Source organism: Palaemon carinicauda, chromosome 28, assembly GCF_036898095.1.
Source record: "Palaemon carinicauda isolate YSFRI2023 chromosome 28, ASM3689809v2, whole genome shotgun sequence".
Classification (NCBI taxonomy): Eukaryota; Metazoa; Arthropoda; class Malacostraca; order Decapoda; family Palaemonidae; genus Palaemon; species Palaemon carinicauda.
The window spans coordinates 1,828,821-1,843,820 of NC_090752.1; the positions used below are offsets into that span (position 1 = coordinate 1,828,821).

General features: G+C 34.2%; 1 protein-coding gene across 1 annotated transcript in view; it reads left to right on the forward strand.

Moving 5' to 3' along the window:
- The window catches only part of LOC137621376 (uncharacterized), a 94,049-nt gene that overhangs the window by 66,677 nt on the left and 12,372 nt on the right, over positions 1-15,000 (forward strand). The window contains exon 29 of the mRNA XM_068351673.1: positions 460-642. Within this exon, the coding sequence (XP_068207774.1) occupies positions 460-642 (183 nt within the window). The remainder of the gene's footprint in view (positions 1-459; positions 643-15,000) is intronic.

Genomic DNA, 15,000 nt, shown 5'->3' on the forward strand with positions numbered 1-15,000 from the left:
TCCTAACTTCTTCCACTCCACTGTTTCAGCTTTGTACCTGATTACTGACACTGCCCAGGTGTTTATAGACTTTGCCATTTCCCAGAGATAAGCTTCGACTTTATCATAGCTCTGATTCTTTGCGTGGATTCTCATCTAATCTTTTCCTTCATCTCTTGGTGTTTTATTGCTTCTCCTACTATTACCCCAAGGTAATTATAGCCTGCTTGATCTATATCCTAGTGCACACCTTTCTATTCCAAACTCCATCTTGATGTGTCCCGAATACAATTTTTACCGACTGTTGATTAAAGCCTGCTTTGTCTATATGGTAGAGCACACCTTTCTATTCGAGCAAAAGGTCGAGAAATAAACTGCTGCGGCGGACGTCTGCAGTCTATTATTATTATTATTATTATTATTATTATTATTATTATTGTTGTTGTTGTTGTTGTTGTCATGTTGCCCCATTTCTACCAGTGTGCGAAGCTCCGGTGCGTCCCCCCAAATACGTGGACCTCATTCCGGACGGAGATGCCTTCAGGTACGGGGAAATTGTGACTTACCGGTGCAGAGGCGAGTACATAAACGGGGCCAAGGAACTGGAGAGCACTTGTGTGGACGGAGAATGGGATGTGCAGAAAGTGCTACCTTGTTATTGGGGTAAGTTGAGTCATCATCGTCTTTGACATTTGTTTGTTGCAAGTAATATCTGATGTAATATCTGATTGATATTAAACTGCTAGAGTCTGTTTATATATATGAACATTATACGGTATATGTGTATCTTTTTGGTCATACTCTCACCTCTGCTCGTCTCTGGGGTAGGGGGGGGGATAGAGAGTAATCATACTCTGGTCATAGATTTTCTATGTGCCGTGTAAAATCGTATTCTATACTAGTGTTCGCGACCCGTCAGCTATGACGGCTAAATATTTAGATAGATATGCACACATATGCACACAGATTCAATACTATCCACTCCTGTCACCAGGGTATGACTACTCTCTCCTGTGGGATTGGGAGAGACCAAGTGGTTATATGTCTTTGACATTTGTTTCCTGCAAGCAATATTTGACGAAATTTTTGATTGATGCAGAACTGTGATATTCTGCACTAGTGTACGTGACCCGTCAAAAAAGAAAGCTAAATATTTAGTTTGTCTACTTACAATATATGACAAAACTTTTTTAGTTTGTCTACTTGCAATATATGACAAAACTTTTTTAGTTTGTCTACTTGCAATATATGACAAACCTTTTTTTAGTTTGTCTACTTGCAATATATGACAAAATTATTTTGATTTGACTACTTACAATACATGACAAAACTCTTATTTTGTCTTCTTACAATATATGACAAAATTATTTTAGTTTGTCTACTTACAATATATGACAAAACTTTTTTAGTTTGTCTACTTACAATATACAGTATGACAAATTTTTTTTTAGTTTGTCCACTTTTAACATATGACATTTTTTAGTTTGCCCACTTCAAATATATGACATTTTTTAAATTTGTCTACTTGCAATATATGACAAAATATTTTTTTTCATGTCTTCTGATATGTGACATTCTTTAGTTTGCCTACTTACAATATATAATAAAACTTTTTCAGTTTGTCGGCTTACAATATATGAAAACTTTTTTAGTATGTCTACTTACAATATATGACAAAACTTTTTTTTTCAGTTTGTCCACTTTTAACATATGGCATTTTTTTTAGTTTGCCTACTTCAAATATTTGACATTTTTTTTTATTTGTCTACTTGCAATATATGACGATTTTTTTTGCATGTCTTCTTCTAATATGTGACATTCTTTAATTTGCCTACTTACAATATATGACAAAAATTTTTTTTTCAGTTTGTCGGCTTACAATATATGAAAACTTTTTTAGTTGGTCTAATTACAATGTATGACCAAACTCTTTTTAGTTTGTCTACTTACAATATATGACAAAATGATTTTAGTTTGTCTACTTACAGTATATGACAGAACATTTTTCAGTTTGTCTACCTACAATATATGACAAAACATTTTTTAGTATGTCTACTTCTAACATATGACATTTTTTTTAGTTTTTCTACTTGCAATAAATGACAAAATATTTTTTTAGTTTGTCTGATTCTAATATATGACATTTTTTTAGTTTGTCTACTTTTAATATATGACAAAATATTTTTTAGTATGTCTACTTCTAATATATGACATTTGTTTTAGTTTTTCTACTTGCAATAAATGACAAAATATTTTTTAGTTTGTCTGATTCTAATATATGACATTTTTTTTAGTTTGTCTACTTTTAATATATGACAAAACATTTTTTAGTATGTCTACTTCTAATATATGACATTTTTTTTTTAGTTTTTCTACTTGCAATAAATGACAAAATATTTTTAGTTTGTCTGATTCTAATATATGACATTTTTTTTAGTTTGTCTACTTTTAATATATGACAAAATATTTTTTAGTTTGTCCACTTCTAGTAGATGACATTTTTTTAGTTTACCTGCTTCTAATATATGACATTTTATAGTTAGTCTACTTGCAATATATGACAAAATATTTTCTAGTTTGTCTTCTAATATATGAAATTTTTTTAGTTTGTCTACTTACAATATATGACAAAACATTTTTAGTTTGTCTACTCACAATATATGACAAAACATTTTTTTAGTTTATCTACTTACAATATATGACCAAACATTTTTAGTTTGTCTACTTACAATATATGACGAAACATTTTTAATTTGTCTACTTAAAATATATGACAAAACATTTTTTTTAGTTTGTCTACTTACAATATATGACCAAACATTTTTAGTTTGTCTACTTACAATATATGACAAAACATCTTTAGTTTGTCTACTTACAATATATGACAAATTTTGTCTTTAATATATTTAGGGATACTGTGAACATATAGATTCTTTTACATCTATTTTTAATTTTTTCTAATATTTCTCTTTGATTAAAATGCTGCCTAATGGGAAAACTCAACGAGATATTTATGACTAGCAAGCAACTAGCAAACACTATTTTCTTTGCTAGTTGCTTACTGGTTGCTTGCTAGTCAACAAATAATCATATTTCTCTGGGTAAGTACCTTGGAAGGTAATACCAAAAGATATATTTCATGAAATATATATATAATGAAATATACAAGTGAATAATTGAAATCTAACATATTGTTATACAACGTGATATATACATATATATATATATATATATATATATATATATATATATATATATATATATATATATATATATATATATATATATATATATATATATATATAAGTTATGAATAAATACTGAAATACTTGAATGAATATGAAATAATTTTTTTTATATATTTACTAAATAATCTTTTCATTTACACATTAAAATATCATTATACCATCACTTCATTATTTATCTACTTTCCTCTACATATCTTTTCTATTAAATTCTGTGTTACTATGAATAGGTATATCATATTTTTCAATAAGTATATATATATATATATATATATATATATATATATATATATATATATATACATATATAATGTATATATAATATGCATATATATTAATATACATATGTAGATGTATGTGCAATATATATATATATATATATATATATATATATATATATATATATATATATATATTAGGTATATACAACAAATTTGTATTATGTCATTTTATAGTTTGGAAACTATAAATCAAGAAGTTTGTACACATTGTTTTATTTATAATCCACTTTACATTACTGAATAAGACTTCAGGAAATATCATTATCTCCAACCACTCATGAACATGCTTCAAATATTAGCAAAACATAATCAAATTGGTAAAACAGATGCAATGTAAATATCTAATAGAACGAGGTATGAAATCTGTGAAAAGTATAATAGGCTTTGTGGTAAGACACATCACAACTTATACTACCATCTATCGCCTTACGTCGTTAGCTACTACAGGTATGTCGTACTTCGACTAGTATCCTTGGCTCTTACTGGGAATCGAGCCTTACGGAGGATTTCTGTACTTGAAAATATTACCAAAACAGCTAAGACTGACTTTTTTGTAAAGGATAATTTCAAAAAGACTGCTGAAAGCTCGACTGTGAAGCATCCTTCCAAAGGCCCCTAGCTACACTGACCTTTTAGCCTTGTAATTTACCTTTGATTTTGCTTCCTGTATTTTCTACCTTCCTGCCTAGCCCCTTCCAACTCTTACTCCATATTGGAACACAAGTTTTTCCTCAGTTTTTCCTTGGTGTTGAATGGCCTCCCTGGTTCATGCACTAAACCTTATGACCCAAATTCTATAAACCAAGTTAAATCAGAAATTCCAGTAAGGGTTGTAACTTTGTGATGTTTAATTGTTGGTGCACTCTTCAGACAAGAGACCAAGAGCTGCGCTGTTCTCGTACGTTAGTTCCAATAAGGGTTGTAACTTCGTGATATGCAATAGTTGGTGAGCTCTTCAGACAAGAGATTAAGAGCAGTGCTGGTCTCGAACATTAGTTCCAATAAGGATTGTAACTTCGTGGTATACAATTGCTGGTGCGCTCTTCAGACAAGAGATCAAGAGCAGCGCTGTTCTCGAACATTCGTTCCAATAAGGATTGTAACTTTGTGGTATACAATTGTTGGTACGATCTTCAGACAAGAGATCAAGAGCTGCGCTGTTCTCGAACATTAGTTCCAATAAGGATTGTAACTTCGTGGTACACAATTGCTGGTATGATCTTCACACAAGAGACCAAGAGCTGCGCTGCTCTCGTACGTTAGTTCCAATAAGGGTTGTAACTTCGTGGTACACAATTGCAGGTACGATCTTCAGACAAGAGATCAAGAGCAGCGCTGTTCTCGAACATTCGTTCCAATAAGGATTGTAACTTTGTGGTATACAATTGTTGGTACGATCTTCAGACAAGAGATCAAGAGCTGCGCTGTTCTCGAACATTAGTTCCAATAAGGATTGTAACTTCGTGGTACACAATTGCTGGTATGATCTTCACACAAGAGACCAAGAGCTGCGCTGCTCTCGTACGTTAGTTCCAATAAGGGTTGTAACTTCGTGGTACACAATTGCAGGTACGATCTTCAGACAAGAGATCAAGAGCAGCGCTGTTCTCGAACATTCGTTCCAATAAGGATTGTAACTTTGTGGTATACAATTGTTGGTACGATCTTCAGACAAGAGATCAAGAGCTGCGCTGTTCTCGAACATTAGTTCCAATAAGGATTGTAACTTCGTGGTAGACAATTGCTGGTACGATCTTCAGACAAGAGATCAAGAGCAGCGCTGGTCTCGAACATTAGTTCCAATAAGGATTGTAACTTCGTGATACACAATAGTTGGTGCGCTCTTCAGACAAGAGATCAAGAGCAGCGCTGGTCTCGAACATTAGTTCCAATAAGGTTTGTAACTTCGTGATACACAATAGTTGGTGCGCTCTTCAGACAAGAGATCAAGAGCAGCGCTGGTCTCGAACATTAGTTCCAATAAGGTTTGTAACTTCGTGATACACAATAGTTGGTGCGCTCTTCAGACAAGAGATCAAGAGCAGCGCTGGTCTCGAACATTAGTTCCAATAAGGTTTGTAACTTCGTGATACACAATAGTTGGTGCGCTCTTCAGACAAGAGATCAAGAGCTGCGCTGTTCTCGAACATTGGTTCCAATAAGGGCTGTAACTTCGTGATACACAATAGTTGGTGCACTCTCCAGACAAGAGATCAAGAGCTGCGCTGGTCTCGAACATTAGTTCCAATAAGGATTGTAACTTCGTGGTACACAATAGTTGGTGTGCTCTTCAGACAAGAGATCAAGAGCAGCGCTGGTCTCGAACATTAGTTCCAATAAGGATTGTAACTTCGTGGTACACAATAGTTGGTGCGCTCTTCAGACAAGAGATCAAGAGGTGCGCTGGTCTCGAACATTAGTTCCAATAAGAGTTGTAACTTCATGATACACAATTGTTGGTACACTTTTCAGACGAGATCAAGAGCAGCGCTGGTCTCGAACATTAGTTCCAATAAGGGTTGTAACTTCGTGATACACAATTGCTGGTACGATCTTCAGACAAGAGATCAAGAGCCTCGCTGGTCTCGAACATTAGTTCCACTGGGAGAAATGTTTAAGCAAACATTTGCCTTTGGGTATTTTGGCCTCAAAGGTATTGAATGGATGTGATTTCCAACCATTTTTTTTTTTTTGGCCATTATACAAGTTTGTAAGTTACCTCTGCAACCTTTTCAAGAATACAGATCAGGATGTCTCTGATATTTGTTCTCATGGAGGTGAGAATATACCTGAGGTTTTAATAATCACTGAAGTCAGCCAAAGTAGAATGTTGTGTAGATTATTTTTTGAATTATTGAAAATAATTTCAAGGGATTGGCCATAATAAAAGGAAACCGAGTTGGGAAACACTTACATACAGTAGTTGGAGTAGTAGAAGTCTAATATTAAATTCAGCATCAATGACCTTAGATGTTAGTATGCCAGAACACTCTCGATCAATCAATCAATCTAACATCAGAAAATCATTGAAACAGGTGTAGAGGATGGAAGAAACCATTTAACTCTCCATATATCACACAAGAGTGAGAAGCAAATCAAGATATTACGTTGGATTTTTCTGTCTAAGGGAAGCTTAGAGTACCACCACATATTGCAAATAATAATAATAATAATAATAATAATAATAATAATGTATTTTGAAGAATGATCAGCTTCTTTTCTGACCTCTATGTGGCTCTAGGCAGGGCAACCCATACTAGGTTGGTTTGCTGTGGGCATTCAAACTAAAATCTCCCTCCATCAACAATCTGCAGTGACCAACGTGTTGTTGAAAATGGCCAAACCCCAGACATGTATAAAGACATGTCTGAGGCCCTTGTTCTACAGTGGGCTAAAAAGGGTTGTTGTGGCCTGATTGGTAATGTCTCTGCCTGGTGATTGCCAGTCGGGCGTTCGAGTCCTGCTCAGACTCTTTAGTTCCTTTAATGTCTGCAACCTTACCATCCTTGCGAGCTATGGTTGGGGGTTTTGGGGAGCCTATAGGTCTATCTGCTGAGTCATCAGTAGCCACGGCCTGGTCCTCCCTGGTCCTATCTTGGATGGAGAGGAGGCTTGGGCGTTGATCATATGTATATCTGGTCAGTCTCTAGGGCATTGTCCTGCTTGCTACGGCAATGCCACTGTCCCTTGCCTCTGCCATTCATGAGCAACCTTTAAACCTTTAAATTTGTTGTTGTTAAGCAAATCAATATAAACTTTATTCGCCTCTTTTCGATGACACTGTTCCAAATGGACTTGTAACTTATTCATAGTAGAATATAAAGGAAACAAATCACCAAATTGACTTTTTAATAAATTTTCAAAATAGTATAAGAATAAATCAGTACATAGAATGGTGAATTTAATTCAAAACAATACAAGGATACAACAGTATATAAAAGGGGTATATTAATACATTGTGCAAAATTGTATGATGCTGTATTACCAAATTAAGTTATAGATATTATAGATGATAATACAATGATAGCATATAAAGAACAGAAGGTAATGAAGAGATATGTGAAGTTTAGAGAAATGAATATGAATATGATGTTATGATATGAAGTTATGATATATATATATATATATATATATATATATATATATATATATATATATATCTATATATATATATATATGTATATATATATATATATATATATCTATATATATATATGTATATATATATATATATATATTTATATATATGCAAATATATATATATATATATATATATATGTATATATATTTATTTATATATATATAGACATATATATGTATATATATTTATATATATACATATATTTGTATATATAAATATATATGTATGTATATATATATATATATATATATATATATATATATATTTATATATATTTATATATATGTGTATATTTGTATATATATAAATATATATATATATATATATATATATATATATATTTATATATATACTGTATATATATATATATATATATATATATATATATATATATATATATATTTATATATATATATATATATATATATATATATATATATACATATAAGATTTAATATTATTCATTGGTGTATTTCATTTGTCTCATCACGTAAAATTTCATGAAATATGTCACACAGCTATTTATTTCATATAACAATTAAATATGATTTGATTTCATGAAACGAATTTGATATCATTAATACGTACCTAGTATCACACATTAACTTTATCCTCGTAGACCGACTAGAAATCATTGCTTGCTAGCAGTGACTTATGGATTCATTCATTCACATAAGTTTGCAGCATTAAATGGAAGAAAATTATTAGAAATTGTAAATATTATTATGAAAATATTAGAAAAATATTAAAAAATTTCCCCTATACAAGATAGAGCAAGTGTCTGGTTATATATGTATGCATATGTATATATATATGTGTATATATATATATATAAATATATATAAATATATATATATATATATATATATATATATATATATATATATATATATATATATATATATATACTGTGCATATATATATATATATATATATATATATATATATATATATATATACTGTATATATATATATACATACATATATATATATATATATATATATATATATATATATATGTACAGTATATATATATATATATATATATATATATATATATATATATATATATATATATATATATATATATATATATATATATATATATATGTGTACTGTATATACTGTATATTATATATATAATATATATAATATATATATATATATATATATATATATATTTACATATATATCTATATATATATATATATATATATATATATATATATATACATATATATATATATATATATATCATTCCTTTCCAATCACGCTCAGCAGCATTGCCAGACATATAACTACTCGGTCTCTCCCCGTCCTTCGGTTAAGGGGAGTGGAAGTAGTCATACCCTGTTAAGAGGGGATGGGTAGTGTTAAATCTATGCACACCCCTCTCACCAGAGTATGATTACATCCTCTCCCCTTACCCAAGGGACAGGTTCAGGCGAGCGTGTGACCAGAAAGAAATACATCAATCAAATATCACATCAGACAACAAACAAATGTCAAATACGGTGACGACCCAACTTACCCCAAATGCATGGATCCAGTCTCTGCACATCCCATTCTCCGTCGACACAAGTGCTCTCTAATTCCTTGGCCCCGTTTCTAAACTCGCCCTTACACGTGTATGTCACAATGTCCCCGTACCTGAAGGCGTCTCCGTCCGGAATGAGTTCCACGTTTTTGGGTGGACGAACTGGAGGTCCGCACACTTGTAGAAATGGAGTATCATGTCAACAACAAAAACAACAACAACAATAATAATAATAATGAGAAGGGCTGACTGTAACATTTAAATAACAAATAATTATTTACCTAGTATAACAAGGCATCGCTAAACTTATCAAGATACATTTATCAATAATTCTTAACTAATCAAAAGAACACTCTACAACATGTGTGAATTTAACATCCTCAAAGTATTCTTCCTGGATGTATATATTTGTAGCAACACGAAACAGAAACGTTAAAGCAAAGCCATTGTTACAACAAAGCTTATTCACACGATAGAGGGTATACACAGGCACACTATTCTATCGGTTTCCTTATTTCCTTTCCTGACTGCTATTTTACACCTAGGATTGTAGCTTGGCCAGTAATAAAAATAAGAACTCACTCTTGCATTGAGGTATATCTGTAAGCGTCCAATTCCCATCTTTGCATTCGGAGGTTAGATTCGTGAGACCATCTTCGACGAAACCTTCTGCACAGAGGTAAAAAGCCAATTCGCCCTCAAGCCCAGTGCCGTTGAAGTCCAAGACCACTGGATCATCAACAGGAAGTGGAGCGCCACAACCTGTGAGATTAAATTAATCATAATCCACTTGCGATAAGTTGAGACAGCTAAGAGGAACTATGAATAGTGATTGCAAGTGACTTCCTAAACCTCTTGGATGTCTGTATCAAGTGGAAGTCATTGTGTGTCATTGAAGATTATTGATTATTGAGGTCATTAATCGTTTGATGAAGCATAGTTGCCAAAACAAGTGAAATTCAACGAAGTATCCTCGCAATAAGGTACATGAGGGTGACTAAGGCCAGAACTTTTGTGTGGTTTATTGATATCAACCAAGCTTGACTTTTACAGAGCTAGTCCAAATAAATTTTGGAGGGAAAAATATATATATTGAATCTAATGAATAGGAAAAGATAAACATACTGTAAATATAAAAGATAAAAAGATAAATTAAAATCTGATAAAAGGTCAGGCAAACTGTTCTGACAAAAACACAGTGGGTGGTGTCTGTGGAAAGTTGGTATATTTGGTGGACAGGAATTTACGCTAATTATTCATTTTATTTTTGTTTTATTAAACAGAAATACTGGTCATTCTGGTCATTATGACCGTCTCCTGGCTAGTACAGTGGTAATGTGTTTTCCCAGCCTTGGACTGTGTGTTTGGTCTGTTTACTGGGGAAAATACTGCTGTGGTTGGGCTGGCCCGGGTTACGTTCTGGCGAGTGTCTATTCGAATGAGACTGGAACGGAAACTAGACACCTTCACCTTTATGGCTGTAAATTTCGAAAATATGTCTTCATGATAAGACTTAATAATGACTGAACATTGTATACGAAAATGTCATTGGGTGTTTTTTTTCTCAAAAGAGCAGTTATGTGTCCTTAACCCCTGTCCACACGATCGAGCATGCCCGACGGGCAAACAGTGATACCAGGCCACAATAGTTAGTGAAAATGAGGGTTGATGATGTCAGAAGCGGGGAAAACTAAAGGTAGGGATCTGGCAACACTGTATGATGCCAGATCCCTGTCTGTGGTTTCCCCACTTCTGACGTCATTAACCCTCATTTTCACCGACTATTGTGGTCTGGTATCACTGTTTGCCGTCGGGCATGCTCGATCGTGTGGACAGGGCTTAAGAGCCTGTTGGGAGCCCTTGAGCTTAAAGCATCTTGCTTTTCCAACTGGGGTTTTAGCTTAGCTAGTAATAATAATAATAATAATAATAATAATAATAATAATAATAATAATAATAATAATAATAATAATACAGCATCCACAACATACCTTCAGCACATGTCAAATTTTCTGCTTTGAGCCCCAGTGAAATATTCCACGTCCCGTCTATTGCACAAGTCGCTTCTATGGAGTTCACAATATTAGGGAAAGTCTGTAATATAAGCATTAAAATAATTTTAGTTCGATATGATAGCTGAATTTTGTTTTTGTCTAAGCGATAAGGTGTAGCCTATAAGTAGTATATCTGATCCTATTTTTTCCAGAAGAAATAGTAATTTGGGGAGTATAAACTTGAACAAATCGGACTTAAAGCATTCTTCCTTTCCAATTATGGTTTTAGCTTAGTAAGTAGTAGTAGTAATAATAATAATAATAATAATAATAATAATAATCATGATGATATTATTATTATTATTATTATTATTATTATTTTTATTATTATTATTACTTGCTAAGCTCCACCCCTAGTTTGAAAAGCAGGATGCTATACGCCCAGGGGCACCAACAGGAAAATAGCCCAGTGAGGAAAGGAAACAAGGAAAAATAGAATATTTCAAGAACAGTGACAACATTAGAATAATAATAATAATAATAATAATAATAATCAACACCTACAGCAGGAATATTAAGGCCCTCATCGCATTCGTATACTACAGTCGTCCCAACGAATAAGGAGGTTGTTGTCACACTTACAGACATATTCGAACCAGGTTCGGGTGGATCATCGCATATTACTGTAGAGAGAAAAAAAAGGTTTAGCAACTCTTTCTACGTTTGGTAAGAGACCATGTTTTAGAGGTCATCTATCTGGCATTATATAACCCCTTCCCCCTTCCTCAACATATCTTGCTAATTATCACTTTCCCAGAATTTAAATAACCACCTAATTACTGTGCAAGAAGATGAGAATTGCAGGATTGCATTATTTTGGAGTAAATGGAGAGCGTGGTGTTGTAAACAATTACCCCATCTGGCATTAGAAGCTGGCTATTTTTGCAAAGCTCACTTCAGGGTCTCCAACTGTTTCATAGTCAACCTTGGTCACTGCATTCTAATCAAGACAGAGCAGATTTAGGAACTCCATATTATAGTCTCTTTCTGTTTGGTAGGAGGCCATGTTTTAGAGGTAATTGAGTTACATAAAATGGATATACAACTTCGTTATACAGTACATATCTATGAATATTGATTGATTCCATTCTACTAACCTGCAAGAAAAAAAAGGTTTAGAAACTCTATATTATGGCCTCTTTCCCCATTTGGTAGGAGGCCATGTTTTTAGAGGTAAATTAAGGTACATTAACTCTATCTATCTATCTATCTATCTATCTATATATCTACCAAGGCACTTCCCCCAATTTTGGTGGGTAACCGACATCAAACAAAGGAACAAAAAAGGACCCATCCTTTCTCCGCTCCTCCCAGCCTGACGAGGGGAGGTAAATCTATCTATCTATCTATATCTATCTATTTACCAAGGCACTCCCCCCAATTGGTGGTTAGCCAACATCAAACAAAGGAACAAAAGGGGACCTTTCCTCTCTTCGCTCCTCCTAGCCTGTCGAGGGATTCAGCCGAGTTTCTCTGGTACTGAATTAAATGGATATATAATTTCGTTATACAATACATATGTATTAATATTAATTGATTTATTCCATTAAGATATGAGAATTTTATAGACCTACAAAGTGCAATAAAGACCTTTGTCTGAATATTACCAATTTGAACATTTGTCTCGATACTAGTCAGAAATAATTTTTAATAGGAATCTTTTTTACTTGACACGAGGAGTTGTCATCCATTCTACATCATAGGCTTCTTTGATTCGATCGACATACTGTACGGCTGATGAAAGTGTTTACTGAGGTGAATGCATTTTGAGAAGAAATTCCTGCTTCAAGTGAGACATCGTGCTGGTTGGTCAGAGTCCAGAGGTCCACACCAGTCCTCATATCTCCTCAGCTCTCCCACCCCATAGAGAAAAGACCCACTCTAGTTCAAAGTGGATTTAATCTTACAACCCAATTCAACGAATTTTGACCTCAGCCTTGGCCTTAGTCTTGACTACAGCCTTAATCTCAGGCTTGACCTCAGTCTTGACTGACTTCATTCATGACCTCAGCAGCCTTGACTTCACGTCACCTCAATCTTGCCTTCAGCCTTGGTCATGGTCCTGACCTCAGGTTTAACCTCAATCTTAACTTAGCATTGACATCAGGCTTGATCTCAATCTTAACTTAGCCTTGACCTCAATCTTGACTTGGTGTTGACATCAGGCTTGACCTCAATCTTAACTTAGCGTTGACATCAGGCTTGACCTCAATCTTAACTTAGCCTTTACCTCAATCTTAATTTAGCGTTGACATCAGGCTTGACCTCAGTCTTAACTTAGCCTTACCTCAGCCTTGACTTCAATCTTAACTTAGCCTTGACCTCAGGCTTGACATCAATCTTAACTTAGCCTTGACCTCAGGCTTGACCTCGATCTTAACTTAGCCTTGACCTCCGGCTTGACATCGATCTTAACTTAGCCTTGACCTCAGGCTTGACTCCAATCTTAACTTAGCCTTGACCTCAGGCTTGACCTCAGTTTTAAATTAGCCTTGACCTCAGTCTTGACCTCAATCTTATTAATTATCCTTGACCTCAATATTCATCTCAGCCTTAACTACAGCCTTGCCATCACAGTGTTGACCACAGTCTTGCCTTCAGCCATGACCACATTCTTGCCTTCAGCCATGACCTCTTCATCTAAGAAAAGAAAGCTTTCTATCTCTGAAGGTTTGCCACTCACCTGGTAGACACTCGATAGTATCCGGGTTTATGTCCCATCCGAGATGAAGACACCTGAGTGTCATGGAACTGTAGTCGCTTCCATTATCATATCTAAACGTAAACCCCGGATCGCAGGTAACTGTCACTCCATTATCTTCGAGGTGCTCCGTAATTGTAGCATTGCCGACGCTGACGTTTTGGATACATACTGTGGAGTAGGGGAATTGAGAAGGTTTTTAGGATTAGAATATAAAACTACATAGATTTACGTTAAAGTACATTGAACTATGCATAAAACTACTCGTGCATAAACAAAAAATATAGATTATGAAACTACATAGATTACGTTAAAGGTTTAAAGGCCGCTCAAGAATGGCACAGGCAAGGGACAGTGACATTGCCCTATGAAGTAGGACAATGCCATAGAGACCTACCATATATCATATGGTCAGCACCCAAGCCCCCTTTCCACCCAAGCTAGGACCAAGGAGGGCCAAGCAACGGCTGATGATGACTCAACAGATAAACCTATAAGCTCCCCCAAACCCCCCAACCTTAGCTCACAAGGATGGTAAGGTTGCAGACACTAAACGCACTAGCGAGACTGAGCGAGCGGGACTCGAACCCCCGATAGGCAAACGCCAGGCAGAGACGTTGCTAATCAGGCCACAGCAACCCTAAAGCACGTACAACTATGCATAGAAATATACATAAAACTACGAGTACATAAAAAACAAAAAAGGAAATCACATTTTTACTAACCATTACAAGCTGGGATATGGACTGGATCGAAGTGGTATGTAGGCGTCACCCCAGAATCATCATAGATACAAGTCGTGTTCATTTCGGTGGCGCCCCCGGGCATAGTCTTCATAGGAGGACATATGAATTGGATGCTGGAGTTAATCTTGAGGAAATCTCCGAATACTAAGATGTCTGTATACACAGACTCCACGCAGGAAAGCGTGTCGTTATCGCAAACTGGAAAGGGGAAAATTTTCCATTATTTTAACGTTGTTGTTGATCTTGAGATATTTTACGTTCATTACTTCTCGTGTAGTTTATTATTATTATTATTGTTGTTGTTGTTGTTGTTATT